Below are 21,661 nucleotides of genomic sequence, written 5' to 3'. Positions count from 1 at the left end.
TCACCATCAAATACTTTAAAGTAAAGGTTAGAATCAGCATCATTCTTACAAAATCCTAAACTAACCAAATACTTATCAATTCTTTCATACCAAGCTTGAGGAGCTTGCTTGAGGCCGTAAAGAGCTTTCTTTAGTCTGCACACATGAAATTCTCTATTATGAATCTCATATCCTTCTGGTTGTTCAATATAGACTTCTTCCTCAATGACACCATTAAGGAAGGCAGTCTTTACATCCATCTGATGTAACTTCCAGCCCTTAGCTGCAACAATGGCTATAATTGTTCTAATAGAAGTATATCTAGCAACAGGAGCAAATGTTTCCTCATAATCTATACCTTCCTTTTGAGAAAAACCACGAGCTACAAATCTAACTTTATATTTCTCAATACTTCCATCAGCAATATGTTTAATTTTAAATAACCATTTAGAGGACACAGCAAACTTACCTTTAGGTCTAGGCACAATGTCCCAGACATCATTCTTGATGATGGATTGATACTCTTCATCCATAGCTAACTTCCATGCTTGCTGGTTCATAGATTCTCCTACATTTGATGGTTCGGTCTCAATAATGTTGCACATCATTTCAACATAGTTGGAGAGCTTCTGAGGTCTCCTGCTTTCTCTAAATGTTGCTTTGGGAGTTGTAAACCTATTGGCTTCTTGGATGGTGTTCCTAACCCAAAGTGGTCTCTTCTTGCTAACTGTAATGTCTCTGGGTCCATCAGTTGGATCTAGAGGCTCAGAAGGATCACAAGGCTCAAGGTGTTCAGAGGGCTCAATAGGCTCCCTCTGAATCTTAGGGTTAGTATCAACATCCATATCTAGATTTCCATTAAGTCCTTTATCATTATCAACCAAGGAACCTTTAGATTTCTTAAGAGCAATATTTTCTTCAAAAGTTACATCTCTACTTACCTCAATGTACCTTTGTCTTGGAATGTAGATTCAGAAAGCTTTGGAGGTCTCATTGTATCCAACAAGTATCCCTTTCTTCCCGGATGGCTCTAGCTTAGTTCTTTTTTCCTTTGGGACATGAACATAGACAAGACTTCCAAAAATCCTTAGATGACTGATATCCGGTTTAACTCCAGTGAAGGCTTCTTCAAGAGTTATGTTCTTCAACACACGGTGTGGGCATCTGTTCTGAATATATACAACAGTCTTGGATGCCTCGGACCATAAGAAGGTTTGCAGATCCTGATCATGAATCATTGTTTTAGCATATTCAATAATGGTTCTATTCTTCCTTTCAGCTAGTCCATTTAGCTGAGGATTGTAGGGAATACAAAACTCCCTCTTAAGTGCTGTCTCTACACAAAAATCATGAAAACTTCCAAAGGTGTATTCACCTCCATTGTCAGACCTTAGTACTTTAATCCTTTTATCAGATATATTTTCAACTAAAGCTTTAAATTCTTTGAACCTACTTAGTACTTCATCGGGTTTTTTAGTTTTCAGAAAGTAAATCCAAGTCTTTCTAGAAAAATCATCTATGAATGTAACATAATATAAGAATCCACTAGGTGAAGCAACTGGCATAGGTCCACATAAGTTAGAATGGACAAGTGCTAATTTTTCTTTAGCTCTACTTTCACTTTTATAAAATGGACTTTTAGTTTTCTTACCTAAAGCACATCCTTTACAATTATCATCATGAATCTGTCTAAGGTTAGGCATACCTCTGACCATCTTCTCAAGTGAGGGAAGTGCTTGGAAGTGTAGATGGCCAAGCCTCCTATGCCATAGTTCGCTGATCTCAGGAGCCTCATGAATGAGAGCTTGAACCGATTTAAAACTAGATTTCTTAGGCCATGCAAGTACTCTACCCTCAGAAAATGCTACTTGATAACCCTTATCTTCTAGTGCAGAAATGGAGATAAGATTCCTTTTAATTCTAGGTTCAAATAGAATATCACTGAGATGTAGAGATACTAGAATCTAAATTTAAAGAAGTAGTACCGAAACCTCTTACCGAATATCGAGCATCATCACCAATTACCACATGAAGATTGGATTCTTTCTCTATCAAGTCTAAAAGATGCTCTCGGTAGCCTGTGATGTGTCTAGATGCGCCATTGTCGATCAGCCATGTGTTGCAGTCAGTTGGTACATTGCTTGACAAGGCAGAGATGAAGAGGAAGTTTTCATTGTTCTTCTGTTCTGCAACTTCATTGAGATTCGCTTCTCCTTGCTTGAGCTGGTTTTGACATTCCTTTGCATAGTGACCAATCTTGTCACATCTGAAGCAGCGAATGCGTGAGATATCTCTTGGCTTCTTCCTTGAATCATGGCTAGTGGAGGGTCTGAAGTCTCTACTTTTGAAGTTCTTCTTCTTCCAATTTCCACCTATCTTCTTGATGGATTGAGTTGCAAGCATGTAATGATCTCCACCATGAGAGCTTTTGATTGCTCCCTTAGCTGCTAGTCAAGATTCCTCTTGAATGCAATCTCCTCTTAGTCTCTCAAATGTGGGAAGTTCAACTCTAGCGCTGATTCCTTGAATGAATGGTTCCCAAGTGGGAGGGAGACCATTTAGGGCTGTCATGTTGAGATCACTTTCTTCAACTTTTTTGCCAACAGCTGAAAGTTGATCCTTCAAATCAGACATCCTCATGAAGTAGGAGGTGATGGATTCTCCTTTCTCTAATCGAATGTGATTGAGCTGGTTCCTCAAGGCAAGAATGCGGATAGTATTATTCACTTCATACATCTTCTGTATTGTGCTGAACATCTCACTAGCAATCTTCATCTTGGAGATGGTGGATACAATATGGTCTTTGACAGAATCAATGATCAGCCTTCTGGCTTGAAAATCCTTCTTCAGCCATTCTTCCTTCTACTTATCATCTGTGGGTTCTTTAGCATCCTTGCTGACATAATCAGCAAGATCATTCAGTGCCATGGTCATGCGAATCTTCCAGGATGTGTAGTTTGCTGATCCTTCTAACCCGTCCTCTGCTCTAAGAGAAGAAGCCATGTACACTATCTTTTTGTTTTTGAACAGCAGGTTAGAAAAGAAAAAAAAACGGATAATGAAAGGATAAATTTGATCACAGTTTAATCACGAACCTAAGGCTCTGATACCATGTTAAATTTAGTGATCAGATTATCATAAAACACGATGAAACAAAATTGCATACACAGAACACACATATACCCTGGGAAAACCTCCCTCTTGGAGGAAAAAACCCAGCAACAAGATTCAGATCTGATTATATTAATGTCAGAAGATAATCAAATACAAATTCGCCCACCTAGGGCATGACAGAATTGACTTATCTGAATCACAAGTTCTGATTTGAACTTGACTGAATCTCCAATCAGATGTAGGGCAGACCTTAGGGCAGATCAGTCTGATATAGTTCACACAGCAAGAGGATAGCTTCTTGGATCAGAAGTCTGCCAATTTGCAAGAATGTGAATTCGCTGTCACTCAGAATGTGTTAGCTGACTCTTGGAGATTATTCGCTGACTTCAACATTGAATTCGCTGGCAGAGTGATATTCGCTGATCAAGTGCTGATTATTGTATATGAAATGGATTACAATGCATTGATTATATAGGAGGTACAAGCATTATATCTTGCCTTAGTCGGCTAAGGAACTTGGCGCCAAAATATAACGCTTTGAGTTTAAGTTACATGAATAGGTCCATGCTTTCACACGTTACATTTGTATTTGCCTTTTGTGTGTTTTATGCGCCTAGGTGGGACCAATCTCCAATGGTCACAAGTTACATTATAGCAATCGATTTTAAGTTATTACAATTTGAAATAAATAATCCAATCTAAGCTATTTATTTCAACAATCACAAGTAATTTGTCATCAAAAGTCCAAGAATCTTGTCACGTGTAGGGGTTATAGGTGACCCAAATCTTATAAATGAACTTCTACTACTGACACACTCCTATTGTTCTGAAGGCTACTTGTGCCTTCAGAATCCCTTTTTTTACACTCCATCCTATTATCCTGTTGTCAAGGATTGTCTGCTTTGCAATAGTTTGATTCTGCAGGTTTTGGCAGATTGAAAAGTTTTTGAGAAAGCTACTCATGCAGTCAAATGCAGTCTCAGAAAAGTACTTTGAATTATAATCTGTGCCAATAATATTGGTTTTCTGCAGTACTTATGTACATTTGAGTTAAAAGTAAGAGCACTGATTTTATGTTCGCTGTCGTGCCTGCCAAAATCTCATTAGCAGTCCCTGTCCTGTGTGATCAAATAAATCAGGAGTAAATACGCCATTGTTCCCATAGTAATGGACATCAAGTAAAGTAATCCGTGGCTTCACAAAAGAGATGTTATTGAATGTAGCTTTGAGCCTTTTGTCCTTGGGAGCCATTGCGGGTCTTTTCAGGTGGGTAATGCTTCGGAATGGCTGTTATAAATATCATGCAATTTGTCCTTATCTTTCATGCTCAGCAATTCCAGTGCCTTGTCTGTTGGGATTTCTTCTTTTGTTGTGCTCCAGATGCTACTGTATTATATGAGGATCCAAGAGAGATATTTGTGACAACCATGGTTTTCAGAGGTTGTGACAACTCCTCTAATCTTGTCGATGTCGGTGATTGCAGTATACTTTTGATTTCTTATTTTTGCATTTTCCTGGGATTTTGTACCAATTTCTTTTTCAGTAACAACCCATCATTATCGTGTTTTTTGGATCTTTTTCTTCTGGTTGATCAAGATTCTGCCATTGGAAAGAGGACTTACTGTATGATTGCTGTGAAAAGTGCTAGATGAAGTTGGTTGTGAACCTGATTGGACATTATCCAGTTCCATCAAATATTGATTCTCTATAGTTCTGCCAATTTCTTGACGTTCTCTTTCAATACCAATCTGACCCTGCTCAAATTCGAGGTGTTTTTCATTCACCTTAAACATTTTAGTGCTTCTTCGATTGATATAAGATGAAAGTTTGGAATTTTGTAGACGTTTCACTAACTGTTGTCACCTTTTAAGATAGAATCTAGACTACGAACAAACATGTCAGAGATATACATAGATTCATTATATTTATTTTGCTGCATGGGCGTATCTTTTCTTTGTTGATCTCAGTTGTATCAAAATTTGGCCCCATTTTCTGTTGTTAAAATTTATCCATACAAGTCAGCTTTGACTTTGGAAATTTGGCTTTCTTGCTGCATCTAGATCTTTATCTCTCTTACCACCATACATATTTCTAGCATCTATAGTGTAGGCCTAGTTTTGCATAGAAGCTAATGCAAGGGCTGAGAAGTGACTGGGGGAGATAAAACATTGACAATGATGTGCTCAAGAAGGGGATAGCTATGAGCTGTAGAGGAGATCCTCCCTCCCTTTGTACATCTTTGTCGATTGCATAAATTTTTCCTCTTTCAATGTGTAATATCCCTTCTTGGGATATATTCCTGATTTTTGCCCTAAAATATTAATTCTAACTTAAAATGAGAATTGCATTATCTTTATTAATATAGACATAATAAAATTGCCAACTGTAAGGCCCCTTTTGGAATATTTCTTGTTTAGGGCTTGCACACGTCATTAATCACTAGAAACTCATATTAGGACATTAAATATCAATAATCCTTAATAACTTTAAAATAATATATTCATCATTAGTACATAATTCAATACAACATATACATAATTACTATTTTGATTAAAGCATATTGCTATAGTCAATCGTACTAGGAATTCATATGAATATTTGCAAACTGCAATCTCAAGGATAATGGTCCGTGTATTGCGAGAGCATGGATGGATTCTCCACCCATCCATCTTGGGGTGGCATACATGAGAAGACCCTCAAGCCCAGAGGCATGATTGGATCTCTAATCCTCAACATCCCCTGGCCCACGAATGTGGCAGGATTTCAGGTGTTAATAAATACCTCTTATAATCTTGAATAATCTTATTCAATATTTCTTAAGGAACTATTCTCATATTTCTTGAATATATATACTATTCTCATATTCTATAACTAGGCCAATAGTTCCAAAAATTCTTCTCTTTCAATGTATGGTTTTAGATTGTGGCCTTGAAAAAGAAGAAGAAAGATTGTCTTGATCATGTTGGGCTTGTCACTTGTGATGTTCAGGATCCTCATGTGTATTGTCTTCATGTTTTTTTGAGACCATGATTTTAGGAATTTGTGTTGCACGTGTTCTTATGCAATGAAGGTGTCTAAGTTTCTAAAGTTAAATAAAAAATATAATATTTGCTTTTTAGGACTTAGTCCTGATCCATCCCGATCCCCAACAAGGCCTGTCTTAGAAACACCAGTAAGTTGTGAGGATCCATGTAGGAGACTTAAGCGAGCATCAAGGGAGAATTTATTACAACCTGACCAATCCTGTTGCTGGACTGGGTATTGCCAGTAGCTTGCAATTGGGGTGGTTTTTTATTACTTCATTTTCATTTTTGCAAGGCAATTTTTGTTGGGCCACCACCCTACCAATTTTTGGAGTTGTTTTTTTGTAACTCCCTTGTCCTTGTTGGCTGTGAGCAATGGGTTTAGAAGATAAATGCATTCTCTTACTGATTTAAGAAGAGCTTTTCCAAGATTTTGGGGGAATTTTTCATCCATCCTTGGTAAGTTTGTTGTATGGTTTCCTTTGCTACTAGTAATAATGTTCAGTTTTAAGTTTTTTGGGTTAAAATGATCAAGAGAACTTGATGCTTGGTCTATCAAGGTCTTGAGTCTTCTCATTGTGTGGTAAGAAGTCTTTGTTTTCCCTGAGCAATTTTGGTATGTCTATATGTTTCTGAAAAAGATGGATGTTTGATTATATTTTGTGGGTGATGGATTTGAACATTTAATTTATAGTTGAGCTCTTAGTGATCAAGGGTTTTGGTCATAGGGGTTATTTTGTAACCCTAGGTTGTAACGGAGTTGGATTCAATCCTAGCCACCATGATTGATTTGCGTGGTAGTGTCTTGATTAATAATCTAATCTTGTGAAGAGTTACTACAAGGGATGTAGATGTGTATGCCATATGTCAAACTACTCTTGTTTCTATGCCATTCTCTAGGTTGACAATGGTATGAATGGAACACGATATTATTATGTTGAATGAATGACAGTTGTCATGATTGAAAGCATGGCTTTGTTATGCAGAAAGTCATTACCAGTATCCTAGCCTTACAAAAAGCTATGTTTATTCTTGATCCTTGTGTGTTATAGGGTGTTCAGGGAGCTTCCTTGGAGTCAACATTGTACATCACATCACCACTATGTCAGATTATGTACCCCAGGGCAGCACAATGTATGATACTTGATAGATCTTTAACTGTGAACTGTTGCACCAATTCTTGCAAAAGTGAACCTGAGATGGGAACTTCAAGACATTGAAATATAGTGGGATCTTTTTCTTGCTGATTGTTGTTTGGTTTTGCTTCAAGGTTCCCGTCATGAATGTGCTCAAACTTCAATACCATGTTCTGGTGCTTATTTTTAAAATTTTAATATTTTGATGAATGGGCATTGTAGTATTTTGGCTTGTGAGGAATTTGTAACTGTCTAAATTTTTTTGTGTTATTGATGAATTTAGATCTAGGTGGTCAAAATATTATTCATTTGTGATATTGTTTTTAGATTTGTAAAGCTTTGATCAATGCATGGATTGTTGCACTTTGAAGAGTCTGGGGAGTTTGTTTTGACAGTATTTAATTTGATTTGGGGTTATAATCAGTCTGAATTTTAGTTTTTTAAAAATAATTTCGAGTTTATTAAAACTGCAAATGTTGAGACATTATATTTTTTGCCTTAATTAGCTAATGGGAGTTGATAATGGGTCCTATCCAAATAAAACAAGAGTAAGAGAGCTAAACGACCAGTCCAGGGATAAACAAAACTCATTTTAGCAGTTCACACTAGAAAAAAATTGATAGTTCTAAAACCTGCTAAAATTGGTCCATAAATTTACTTGAAAACGTTTTAATTGGTCTTGGTTTCATGTTCTTTCTATTCCAACACTTGATAGAAAATCTGTCTAGAGTCATGAGAATCATGATATTTCCAGTCCATGACAGATGAATTGGAGTGATTTTGGAAAAACTATGTGTGAATCTTTGTGTCAATATTTTGGATTGCACACCATGATCCATCATCAGCAAGAGGAGAACTTTTAGAAAATATAGAAAAGTTGTTAACTTCATGATAAGCAGATTCTGCAGTGAGAAATTTAGTCCTAAAATCGAGGAAGAGGATCATGCTCTGTTTAGTTTGGTTTCACAGCTGCCAAACTTATTGGCATTTTTAGCAGATCCCGTTTTGTCCATATGTGATATTCTTTTGCATTCCACATGTAAATGCAACTTTCTATTTGGGATTTTCAATTGTAGCAATTAAGAAAATCCACTTTTATTTATTAAATTGCTGCCTGCTGTTCCAAAACTATAAGTCTGCTGCAAGATGGGACGATATTGTTCATTGAATAGTTTGTTTCTACCAGTTTATTTTCTCATAACCACTTAATAATGATTTTTGAGGAAGTATCTGTTTTAAATGCTCACTGGTAACTGCTTTTTCCTTATATCAAGTTTTTTTGTGCTGTCACTGTGATTACATCATTTAATCAATTGACAATAATTTCTCGTTTTTAACTGTTTGGACACCCTTTTTTTTAATAAAATAAAGAGATTTATTAATTATAGATTACAGAGAAGTCAACCCCATCCACAATAGGGAGTATAGATAAATGGGTCTATGTATTAACAAGAGAATCAAAGAGTTGCTCAACAAATGGGTGTACAAAGACCAATTAAGTATTAATTAGAGCATTAAAGAATTGTCCAACAAAAGTTTTTCTTTGTTTGTGGAATCCAGAGTGGGTTGCTTGCAAGTAGCCATTTTCTTGGAAGTATCTTTGGCTTTAATTTTGGCACTCTTCTTCTTTCCTTCAGCTTTTTGGCTAGTGACAGGAGAAACTAAGGAATCATTTTCTTCTGACATCACACCATCACCGTGTGCTAATGCTAAACATTTTTCTTCACCTATGTCTTCAGCAGACAATATCTCCTTTTCAGCAGATAATATCTTCTTTTCAGGAATTGTCATCCTCTTCAACTCCTTGTCCACTGAGGCACCAGAATTTTCTAGAGGGCTCATATCTGGGTAAAAGACAGAGAAGAGGTTGGTGGAATGAGATCTTTAACAAAAGGATCTTGATTTCTTTGTGGTTTTTTCTTTTTCGTTTAGGTTGCAGGATGTCTTCATTTTGCGGCTGCCCCTCTTTCTGTTGGGTAGATTTAGACTTTTTAGGCCAATTTCTTTGGAAATGCCCTAGATTTTTAAAAGGAATGTGCTCATATTAAATTTTTGGGAGAATAAATGCCTCAGGAAGCCCATTAAGAAGATTAAATTCCACAAAAACATGGGCAACAAATTTTTTTTTCTCTTTGGGTTGAACCTATGTATTTTATTTGCCAATATCATTGCCTATTGTTTGATGGGCTGCATCTTCCAAAAGGACAGGAAGGAAGGAGAGTCTTACCCAAACTGACACTCTCAAGGACCTTTTTCAACTGGATCAAACTTGGCATGCTAGTGATTTAGCTACAAGACATAGGTCTACCGCGGAAAATTGGGTCTTTATCATCTTTGACTGAAAACAAAGCAATGAAGAAACCCCTCCTACACATTGAAATGTCTAATTCCCATTGAATCTTTGGCCTCCATTCTCTATCCACCTACGTTTCCAAAGATGTATAAGATGACCAAGCACAATTTAACTTGCCCACCACAGCTAGTAAAGGAAGACGAGTAAGAAAAGTTATAGTCTCTCTAGAGGGAATATCTAATGTAAGGATCTCATTCCAGCAGTTAATAATTTGAAGTTTTTTAATATCATTAACATTGAGGGAGACCTTTAGTAGCAGAGGGAATCGGATCACAGATTGATTTGATCCTGTACTCAATCTAACAGCCGCATGATTTTAGTAACAAGGAGCCATAACGGTGAGAATCTAGGTGATGCATGTAGCACAGCAGATCATACGACCACAGGAAGAGATCTAACATAAACCAAATGTTATACAAAGGCAATAGGGGCTGAAGCAGAGCCTTACTTGTTTGATTAAAGTGTATTCACCATCTCAGTCTGGAGACCCCTTTTATAAATTAGCATTTTTGCATATAGATGGAAGTTGCTGTTACTGCTAATCTAGATTTGATTAACAATCCAGTGGACTAAACACTAAATCATAGTAACTGAACGTATCATATTGAATCAGAAAGGAAAATGAATCCTATAAACACAGATGCATATTGCTAATTTGCGAAGTAAATAAAAACTCTCCTGAAACTAGTAGTTTTGCAACGAGATGTTTTGCGATGAAATATCCCTGCTTCCCTTTTAGAGTACTCGTATACAATCAAGTACACCAAGAAGTGAAGGAGGAGAAGAAGTGTATTACCCTGGGAAATCAAGAAGTCAGAATTCATTTATAAGTTTCTGGCTTTCTGGAGTGGGTTTTTGGGGTAGTACTCTGGCAATCAAAGTTCTGCACCCCTTTGTCATGTTATTCATGGCTGAAGCTTTCTGATGTTTTCTGAATGGTGTCATTTTGAGCTGTAATTACAAAGTTATGCACACAAGCTGAGCTACTACTTTTGTTTGGTATTTTCTCAGAACTCTAACAAACTGCCATGTAGATCAACGCCTTAAAAAAAGGCAAGGTCTATTTCTATTTTCATTCGTTGATGTAAATTTTGTCAACTGTTCATGCGTCCCCTGTTGTATTCACATTTTTTGCCCTTGTCTAGTGTGGCAATCACAACTACAATATTGACATAAAATATATTTACCTTATCACAAAGCTCATACAAATTTCTATACGGGCATACTAAGTGGCTTTAAGTTCCAGCAGAGAAGGTATGCCACACAACCTGAAAAATCAAATCAGTTAAGAGTGTAATGCCAGATCCACCCACTTTTCTGTGATCCAGAGTGTTACTAGAGTCTAGATGATCTTCATTTGACTAAGGACATTTTGTATTCCTTTGATCTTGTTGCTGTGATCTTGGCATATTCAATTGACTTGGCACTTTTTTTATACAGATCTCTCTTTGCCTGTTCTCCAGCCTGTTCTTTAGTTTGAACTTCTTTGTCTACCAGCTTGATGTGGGCATGTGTATGTATCCTTTACATTAGAGATAGAACTGATGCCAAGGTCATCAGAAAAGTCTATTACATGTGAATTCTTATTGATCTTCTCTAATACTTTGCGAGGGCTGATCTTTCATGGCTTCTGCTTATTGTAAGTACCTAGAGAATATCTTTTTGTACACAAGTAAACGATGACTAATTCACCTTCTTTATATACCTTGTCTCTTAGATGCAATTCTGCTCTTCCCTTCTATTGTTTTTTCATTTCATGCACCTCTGCTTAACTTGCCAATGCCAATCAAATCCAACATCTTCATTGCATAGTTTTATTTCTATGTTGCACAAGAAGCATATGGCTTCAATTTATTATAAGTACCTTGAGAGTATCTTTCCGTACACAAATGGATGATGACTAATTTCCTTTTTGATATACCTTGTCTCTTAGATGCAATTCTGCTGCTCTATTATATTGCTTTTACATTTCACGCACCTCTTCTTAACTTGCTGATGACAATCAAATCCAACATCTTCATTGCTTAGTGTCATTTCTATGAAGCTTGATTTTTTCTAAGAAAAAATATGCCAACTTCCTATAAATTCCTGTTATGTCATACTAAGTGGTACCAAAATTAAATCAGGCAGAGTGATCAGCTAGATCAAGCCAAGAAAATCACCAATGCAAACCCACATGAGCCTAGATTCAATTCTTGTCCTTTTAAGACTTAAAATTCCTCCAGGCAGCTCAAACCTCAATATTCAATCCATAGCAATAAGTAGTCTTGCCTCCTCTCTGAAAGAAATCCTGATGCAATAATTAGTAGCCACTGCTGCAAAGCATCTTTGTGCCCATTTCAAGGTTTACAAATGCCATTCAGACTCTACAATAATGCAACACCATCGAAAGGGCAAGCAAACCACCTCACTTTGTAGATAAAGAAGGTCAGTGCACAAAGCAAAAGATCTGACGTTAGTTAGACATCTATCTAGTCACATAGTTCCATTTCAGTCCTTGCAACACTGGATCTCAATCCCCACCCAAAAATATTGCAGATCAGCCAAAAATAAATGGTGAAAATGGGCCAAAATTGGTTACCAGCTGATTCAGATGCATTTCAAATGGCTTAATCATAATTACCCATGAAAAAGTTGGTTAAAAATTGTTGACCACAATTTCCTCAAAAATGAAAAAGATTTTTTAATGGGAAACGCTATGGAACCACAGTGATTCATAATTAACTGTGATTACTCATTATTAGTTTGCAACCAGTACATCTATGGTGCCCAAACTTCACCACTCATGCGCCCTGTTTGTGCCCATTGGTGATTGGTAAACACCTATTCAACTGTTTTCTCTAAACAACGTTTGCTTCTTGTCTTTGCATACTTTGTAATCCTTTATAGACAAATGATGTATTGACTGTACCCATGCTTTGATTAGATAATACTCATCCATTTACCATTTCCAGTCATTCCTTAGAGCTGATTTTGTCTTCTAGATTGCCTTCCATTTTCTAGTAAAATAACATAAAAAGGTGGGTTGGGAAGAGTAAATGAAGAACCTTTCATTTTTTTTATAAACAAAGAGAGAAAATTTATCACTGTTCACAGGTGATAAAACATAGTTAAATGAAATTTGAAGGGTATGTTTTAGTCATGATATGGTACAGTGTCAAGGTACCTTAGATTATGAAAAGCATCAAGTACAAAGCACTAATAAAGCACACACAAAGCAAAGGGTAACTACTAATTATGAATTGGTTAGAAGTTGAAACCTAAATCATAAAATCTTTCTACAAATCATCTCGTCAGGTTCAGTCTCTTCAAGGTTGCATGCAGTTGATGAAAATGAAGGAAATCAAGACAGGAGGCTAGTAATATAATGTCTAATGGGTGTAGTAAGGCTCAGGATTGACATCTATCACATCGAAAGGGCCAATCAGAATCTGAAACTGTTCATAGGAGAAATGTCGGGGTCTGATGGGGCCAGGCTGGACAATTATTGGTCTGGTATTGCCTGTAGAATCACTTCTAACTTCCATGGTCAATGGCTCTCCAGTGGTAAACTAAAAATAAAGTAGTATTGCATACCTGCTTTCATAATCTGACTTAGGAACAAGTGGAAGAACTTCAATGCCTGAATGAAACAGTTCCATTCCTCCTAGACCAAGACTGGGATGCTCTAATAGCAATATGCGAACACATTGATTTGATAAATTATAGGTCCAAAATGGTTTGCAGTTTGTTCTGAAGGGTTTAAAATTTTGTGAGAATTTTGATATATCTAGGTACTTGGATGTATGATAAATTTTGATTTTTCAAAATTGCAGTTTGTTTTGAAATGATCTTTTCATTTTTAGGTTCTTGATAAGTTTGGGGATTGCAGCTTCTGACAGATGTACTATTTCAAGCTTTCAGTATTTGGATAAATTTTAATTTTTTGAAAAAATGGAAATTCTATTTTAAAGAAAAGTGCTAGGGTTTCTGCAAATCTAGGGATTGCATTGTTTTCAAAATTTAAGGTTTTAGATTGTTTTGCCATTGTCTTTAATTTACAATGCATTCATATATCAAACTATGTTAATAAGTTTATAAATTTAATGGTTTTTGCGACCTTGTTTTTGTACAGGTAACAAGGCATCATGGTTGGCAGCTTACAGGGGTTCAATTCTCACGTTCCTGCAGGGATCCTGCATTCCCCCTGAAGCAGCCAAGGCCACGACTACAAAGGAGATATTGTCAATACTTGAGTCCCACCAGGTTCTGCTAGAAGAAGCTGTTATGGAGCTACATGATATACAAAAGATTGAGCAAGAAAAACATAGGATTTCCCAAGATATTGCCTCCAAGGATTCTGCAATGCGTGCCTTTGCAAGAAAATTGAGAGATGCTCAACAGGTTTTGGACCAAACCCTAGAAGATTATGGGAGTTACAAGAAAGGAAAGCGAGCCAAAACATCAGACTCAAGTGTAGATGATCTTGTGGGTCTTGGTGATTTGAAAGTGTCTGAGATTATAAGCTATGCCCATCAAATAAGCTACACAACATTTGCACCTCCAGAATTTGCTTCTGGACAGGCTCCACTCAGAGGTGCAATACCACCTGCTCCTCAGGAGGAGCAAATGAGAGCCTCACTGTTGTATCAATTTGCAGACCTTGATGTTGGAATTCCGAAAGAAACAAGCACAGAGGCATTGCCTGTTACAATTTTGGAGCGTCCTCCAGAGTCCATGACTGACAATCCTATATTGCCAGAGGTTATACCTGGTGTGCCTGTGCCAGCAATGCCACCTGGATGGAGACCGGGAATGCCAATTGAATTGCCACCAATGCCACCTATGCCACCTGGATGGAAGCCGGGGGATCCAGTTCCATCACCACCTCCTGGTTGGAAGCCTAGAGATCCTGTGGTATTTCCAAAGCCACAAGAGCAAATGCAGGTGCCACCAAAGCCAGTCGCTCCTTCCAGGCCCATTGCAGAAGCTATTCAAGTGCCATTCGTGCAACTTGATATCAATCCTGATAACATGGCAGATGAGTACAGCAGTGATTACTCTACTGAAGAAGGTAGTTCAGAGGAAGAGGATGAGGATTGAGAGTAAGAATTTCCTTTCTTCTGAGGTAAATGTCATGTTGGTTCTTTGTTGCTGCTATTTCAAAAAGACAATGACGAGTACGACCAAAGACAATGGGATGTAAAAATCAGATGCACTTTTTCTTGTATTAATGTCTTTGCTCAATTTTGTGAAGAATAGCTTGTCTGTATTTAGAACAGTACAAGGAAACTATTCCCAAGAATGTTCTTGATTTATTTGTTTGTCAGGAAGATTTGTTCTCTTTAGTCAAAATTCTGAAATATGGTTCTAATTATATATTGGTAAAGGTTATTATCATGGACATTTGTTAACGCACACCATTTCCAGTATTCTATATAATTTATTATACAAACTGTTAAGTTAGCAACTAATTGAGTGGCTTCATATTGGCTTAAGTTCAAAGACTGTTCATCTTCCAACAGAGTTCATAATCCAGATAAGTTTGCAACTATGGATTTTAATTGTGTCCAGTTCCTGTGTTGAGTGGAGATATAGATTGTGAATTTGAAATGGTTTTTTTGTGGCGTCTTTGTTATTGAAACTGCTATTGTTCTAATAATCCACAAGGTATGTATATCTCATTTGCGGTGATATAAAAACTGTTCAACCCTTTTGCTAAAGTTGCTTGCACACAGATTTTCTAGGCCTGGTCCAAATCTGTTCAAAAGACACCGATCGTGATGGTGTTGTCTCTGGCATCAAAAGTGGAGATAACATTATGTCTAGAATATATAGGAAGCTCTAGCTTAGCATTTCAGCAGAAGTGTTGTAGTTCTTTTGGAAAGTAATAAACAATACAAGAGAAAAGGAGTGTGCTAAATAACTTCATGGTGAAGTCCCCATCTTTTTTATGCTGCTATGGAGTTGGATATATATTTGAAAATCCCTAGCTCCTCGATAGTGGTGAACAGATATCAGAAGTTGGTTAGAATTTGGGAGATATTGGCAGAAAAAGGCAGTGTTTGGTTAGTCAATCGAACTTGATGATTATTGTGCACAAACATTAGTACAAATACTGTCTTTAACTATAAATTGTTAAACTTGGGCCTAGTGCCAAATGACTGGATATGGTTCCAACATGCTGCGTTAAACTATTGTTAAAATATTGATTTTCTGTTAGTGGTCATGTATTTGTTTGGTAAACTTTCCCTTTGCTGTTGAACTTACAATAGTGATTTTCTGTTAGTGGTCTTGTATTTGTTTGGTAAACTTTCCCCTTGCTATTGAAAAATGTTAATCTGGGAAAGTAGAATGTACTTTCACAGGGACAGCAACACAAAACAACAAATAAAACAATATCCCGTTGTCATAAAAGCGAGATATTAGGTTAACCTGGAAGCTGTGGTGAGCAATAGTGACATGGTTATGATTAGTATATCATGAATAGTGAGAAGAAATGCAAGTTCAGGGCCTCCAGGAATAACTTGTAATTGAGCCATTCAAGTATGCACCACAATTTAAAAATGCTATGTTCCACCAAGTTTCCTGGACAGGGGAACGTTGGGATTGGGGTATGTGTATTGGAGACATTTTTTGAGGCCATTTTTGGGATGGCAAGGGATAGCAAAGGGGACAGCTATATAAAAATATGGAAAATTTTAAATATATAGGGAAATTTCAAATATTCATATGAGAACATTGATAAGGCATTCATCATATCGACATATACATAATAGAATTTTTAAAAGACAGCAATAGAGTTTACATGAGAGTATAACAAATTAATATTTAAATCTAATTGCTTTCATAATTCATTGTCAATGTGCATATGATATAAAATAAAATAAAAATTAAATACACAATCCTGATCCAGGTATCTTTGAAACATTAGCAATTATAGGCAATATGCCAATAAATAAAATCTTCCATTTTGTACAAGTTATTGATTGTTCATTAGTCATTTCTAACTTTCAACTGAAGCAGCTGAAAGTCAATCCTGCATTGCAGGTCGTCAATGCAACCTCTTCAGATGATCGTTTTGACACATGATATGCTTGTATTTACCTTAAAGATAGATAAGATGGATACTCAACATGAAGCCATCCAGATGTCTAAGTTATTCCTAATTTAAAACATAAAGATTGGGAACATCAGTGGATCCTGATAAAAATGCTTATTGAATAGTCCAACAATATTGCATTGCAAGCTTTTTAACCTGCCAGAGAATCCATCTTTCATAAAATCAACTTGGAACGGAAGACTAAATAGCAATCATTATGGACTTTACCTAAACTCCCAAAAATATATATAGCCATCATAAAATCAACTTGGAACGGAAGACTAAATAGCAATCATTATGGACTTTACCTAAACTCCCAAAAATATATATAGCCATAACCGATAAGAGGAATGAAGGAATTTTAGAAGATTGATACATTATGGACTTTCTCTAAACCCCCAAAAAATATATTTGGGCACGAGAAATTCCACTGAAAGAGGCCACAAAAGAGATAGAACTTTGAATGAGAGAGGAATAGTCCAAAGTAGTAGCAAAAGAAGCGGGGATTCCAAACCATGGAATAAATTTGAAAGGGAAACGCTTCCAAACATCTTTGGCATATGCACGATAAGCTATCAAATTATTTTACTTTCCACATCTTGTTGGCACAAGGAGTATTTGTTGGACCAATTAAATTCCTTTTCTAAAGATTATACCAAGTTAATTGTTGATTTGCAAAATCGACCATAAGACAGAAATTTAGGCACCATAAGAAAAAAATTTAGGCATTTGTGGGATGTGTTTCCAATCAGTAGCTAGGTGGAAGAGTCGCAAAATGATTTATAACCATTACATGCAGAATAGGATGCTGAGCCATTGATTCTTTCCTAGATTAATTTATCATCCTTAGAGGGGTCAGTAGGGATATAACCTTCCATTGAAACTATGAACAAACTCTAGACATTTTGAAGGTCCCTAGGGATCCCAATATCTAGAGCAGATATGATTCAGGATAGCTGCCAAAATTGACCACATAATAAAGGGACGTCGATTTGTTAGTTTAGACAAGCATCAAACCAAAAGGATATGAAGTGTCTAAATTTTGTTGCTTATGATCATGTAATCATATTTAAAAGAAAAAAATCCGCCATTTTTTTTTGTCTAGAATCTGAAAAATTGATTGAACAAAATAATCGAATGAATTAATTAATGATATACACGCGTATATATAGAGTTTACAAGACAATGTTCTATAAAAAGAACTTATTGTTTAAAGTGAACTACTAAAAAGCTAAACGCTAAATAAAGCTTAAAAGGTAATTAAATAAAAAGCTAAATGACCATTAAACAAGGAGCTAAATATAGGTGACTAAAAGCTAAATGGTCATGCAGGGGTTTTGATCACAAACAGAAACTATTGCAACTAAGATCCTACCTAGATCTGCAATGTGTTAATGACCAAGAATACCAGAATCCATCCAATCTGATGTTTGGTAACCAAACTGAGACCCGAAACCACGATTTTGAGGAAAAATTGGCAAACCCTCCAAAGCTGAAGATACAAATCATCATTTTTGTGGAAAAAATGGTAAAAAACAACCACCCTAAAATGATTTGAGGAAAAAATCGAACAAAACCTTGAAACTTCGCATGGCAAAACTCAAAACATCACATGGTAAGACACCAAACATCACGTGGGAAAATATCAGACATCACGTGAGAAAACACCAGACAACATCACGTGGTAAAATATCAGACATCACTTGGTAAAACCTTGATTATTGAGGAAAAAATCAAGCAAAACCCTCCCATGATTTTTTATGACAAAAAAATCAAAAAACCCATCTGATGACAAAACCAAAAAGCATAGAAGACTAACTTCTTCTCTTCAGAACGCTCTGCAACATGAGCCCTGCTTGTGAGACCCTCCTTGGTTGGAATTTTGATCAGCGAACTTCTTTCTGCAGAACCCAAGGCGTTGAAAGGATGGCACAGAACCCAAGGCATAAATCTGGGAATGAAACCCAAGACTCGGAATTTTGGAAAACCTAGAAAAGAAATTTCCTACAGAAAAAAATCAGATAAAACAGAAAATAATACGATTTAAAAAAAAAATCATTATTTATGTGCTAGCTGCCAGATTTTTTTTTTAGATTCCTGCTAAATAGGTCCTTGGCCCAAAAAAATCGCAAAATTCGCTGCACTTTTCTCGCTGAAAATCAGAAAAAAATCACGCCAAAGCTAGGAAAAATCCGCGAGTCGCCAAACAAACCCACGATTTTCTGAAAATTGTGAAAATTCGGACGTGGGTCGGAGAATAAAACCCCAGGTAGCGGAAAAGAAAATCCCGCCGAAAAAAGCATTTCGAATGCAAACCTGCCAAAAATCGTGCCGTCGGAAAAACCCTTGTTGGAAAATCGCCCACAGAAAAACACACGCGGGCACAAAATCCACTAAAAACCCAGATGAAACGGCAAAAATTGGGCCGCGCACAAAAAAAAATCGTGCTAAAAAATACCCTAACCAGGTCGCGTCGCCGCTGGGTATAAAACACGATTTTCTCAGAAACAAAAAGCCCGCAGGAAAGAAAAAAATGGCCACCGCCGGAAGTCTGCAGGAGGGCAGGCGAAAAAAAAATCGCCCGAAAAATCGCAGTTGGACCTGCAAATAATCCTAGCCGGGAATAAAAATTTTGAACGCTGGCAAAAAACAACGATGCTCAGAATCGACGCCAAAAAACCTTCAAATTAGAATTTTTTTTCATAAAAAAAACTTTTAAAAATTTGTCTGGAAATTAAATCCAGGTAGAAGGGCACCAAAATTTCTGATGGCTCGTTACCTGATACCATGAAAAAATGATTGAACAAAATAATTGGATGAATTAATCAATGATATATACGTAGAGTTTACAAGGAGATGTTCTATAAAAAGAACTAATTTTTTAAAATGAGCTAATTAAATAGAAAGCTAAATGACCATTAAACAAAGAATTGAATATAAGTGACTAAAATATAATTAAATATTTTAATAGAATCATCCTTCAAGTTGTGTATGGATGGACATAAAGAAAATCTCAAATCCAAACCTCCTCCCTTCAAACTGTCTTATGGTAAAAAAAATCTCAAACCCGAACCTCTTGCAACCTCTTGCCCTCTTACTTTTAATTATGTGATATAATTAGATAATTTTCTTTTTTAATTATTTTGCTCTGTCATGATCATACTATTCTATGTTCTCAAGTATAATAAGGACAAACACTTACTACCTACTTAATCTATTATATATTCTCAAGTATAATAAGAATAAACACTTATGACCTACTTAACCTATTCTATATAATTTCAAGGATGATAAGGCCTACTTAACCTTAATAGTTTCACTTGTGAGTTGTAATTATTCCTTAAAATGATTGAGGATGAAGTTTTTTATTGTAATTATTCCTTAAGATGACTTAGGATGAAGGGATGTGTCTCTACATAATTATTCATATACATAATAAAGAAAGAAAGAGATACTCTCCAAACCATCATAGCTTCTAGTACCAAATTCCTATATTAGTTTTTGATTAGTGCCTTGAAGTTTGCTATTTTGCTAATTCCATAAAATATTATAACGAGTGATAGTAACGTTATTAGCAAATGCAAACCATTGTGAATTTGACCTAGTCTGGACCCATTTGAAATAAGGCTGTTTCTACTTCTTCTTTTGTTAATTTTTTGTTGAGCATTAAGTTGTTTTCTTCTGATATTAATTTCAGAATATTTTTTAAGAAATCACTCTCCTTGGTCCATTTAGAGCCCTCCCTATTATTAAGGATAGTCTCAAAATACCCCACAGCAGTTTTAGCGATGATTTCCAAGTTGTCAATAAAGTCCCCTAATGCCAATTTGATTTTGTTGATTTTGTTTAATGCTCTACAATGTCTAGTGCTATTGTGAAAGAAACTCGTGTTTCTGTCACCGGCATCAAGCCAGTTATCCCTAGATTTCTGTTTCCAAAAAATCTCTTCACGAGCTAAAATTTCCTCATAACAAGCCAAATTGCTTTTTTCCTTTTGATATAAGAGGTCATTCATCCCATACTTTATCACTTCCTCATTAATAATCTCCATTTCGTTTTCAGTCTCTGTTTTTTGTGAAAAGATATTTCCAAAGTGTTCTCTATTCCACATTGTTAATTGTTGCTTAATCTTCTTAAGTTTAGTTACTATTTTGAAGGTTTTGGAGCCAATGAAGTTGGTGTCATTCCACCATTTTTCAATGAGTTGTAATAGATTTTCATCTCTGAACCACATTTTTTCAAAGCGGAAGGGGGTTTTAGTCGGTTTAAACGCTTCTGTTATAGTTAATTGGATCGGGAAATGATCTGATCTGGAGATGGGAAGGACAATGGTATCAAAGGATTGTGACAGATTACCAAATAGAAAAAATCTGTCCAGTTTTTCTACAATATTACAGAAGCCTTGTCTTCTGTTATTCTAGGTAAAGACCTCACTTTTGGCAGTTAAAGCTAGCAAGTTGCATTTATGCATCCAATTCTTGAAGTCTAAGCATGTTTGAGTCATCTTGTTGTTGCCCCCCCACTTTTCCTTGGGGTCCAGAAGTGCATTGAAATCTCCACCAATAAGGCAAGTTTGATCACATTCGTTAAGAAGGAAATTCTCAATTTCCTCCCAGACTCCCTTTTTTGCATGTGTTTGTGTAGGGCCATAAACATTAATTAATGTGAAATTTAAGTTGCTTTTGAAGCTCACAACTCTACCACACATCCAGTTCGGGGTCTTCCTTATCAGACTGTAGGAAACTAGCCTCGGATCCCAGATGATGGGTAGTCCACCAGATGCTCCAGAGGCAGATTGCCCTTCAAGTTCTCTGATACCTATTTTTTTCTTTAAGTTTGTTAATTCACTGTTATTAAGTTTGGTTTCTTGTATTAAGAATAATTCTGGATTGTATTTGGCAATGCATCGTTTTACGATACACTGTTTGTTAGGAGCATTCATGCCCCTAACATTCCATTTAAGGAGTTTCATGGT

General features: G+C 36.2%; 1 protein-coding gene and 1 long non-coding RNA gene across 2 annotated transcripts in view; one reads left to right on the top strand and one right to left on the bottom strand.

The window, feature by feature from the left end:
• The window catches only part of LOC131040722 (mediator of RNA polymerase II transcription subunit 4), a 30,172-nt gene extending 15,207 nt beyond the window's left edge, over positions 1 to 14,965 (top strand). The window contains exon 2 of the mRNA XM_057973671.2: positions 13,720 to 14,965. Coding sequence (XP_057829654.2) covers positions 13,720 to 14,687 — 968 coding nt within the window. The 3' untranslated portion in view covers positions 14,688 to 14,965. The remainder of the gene's footprint in view (positions 1 to 13,719) is intronic.
• LOC131040723 (uncharacterized) overlaps positions 1 to 19,570 on the bottom strand; it is a 32,970-nt gene extending 13,400 nt beyond the window's left edge. Inside the window, exon 1 of the long non-coding RNA XR_009372696.1 lies at positions 18,062 to 19,570. This is a non-coding gene — a long non-coding RNA (uncharacterized LOC131040723). The remainder of the gene's footprint in view (positions 1 to 18,061) is intronic.
• Positions 19,571 to 21,661: the final 2,091 nt, after the last annotated feature.

Source organism: Cryptomeria japonica, chromosome 5, assembly GCF_030272615.1.
Source record: "Cryptomeria japonica chromosome 5, Sugi_1.0, whole genome shotgun sequence".
NCBI classification, from domain to species: domain Eukaryota; kingdom Viridiplantae; phylum Streptophyta; class Pinopsida; order Cupressales; family Cupressaceae; genus Cryptomeria; species Cryptomeria japonica.
The sequence above is the reverse complement of the archived record's forward strand: the minus strand, read 5'-3'. Positions and strand labels throughout refer to the sequence as shown.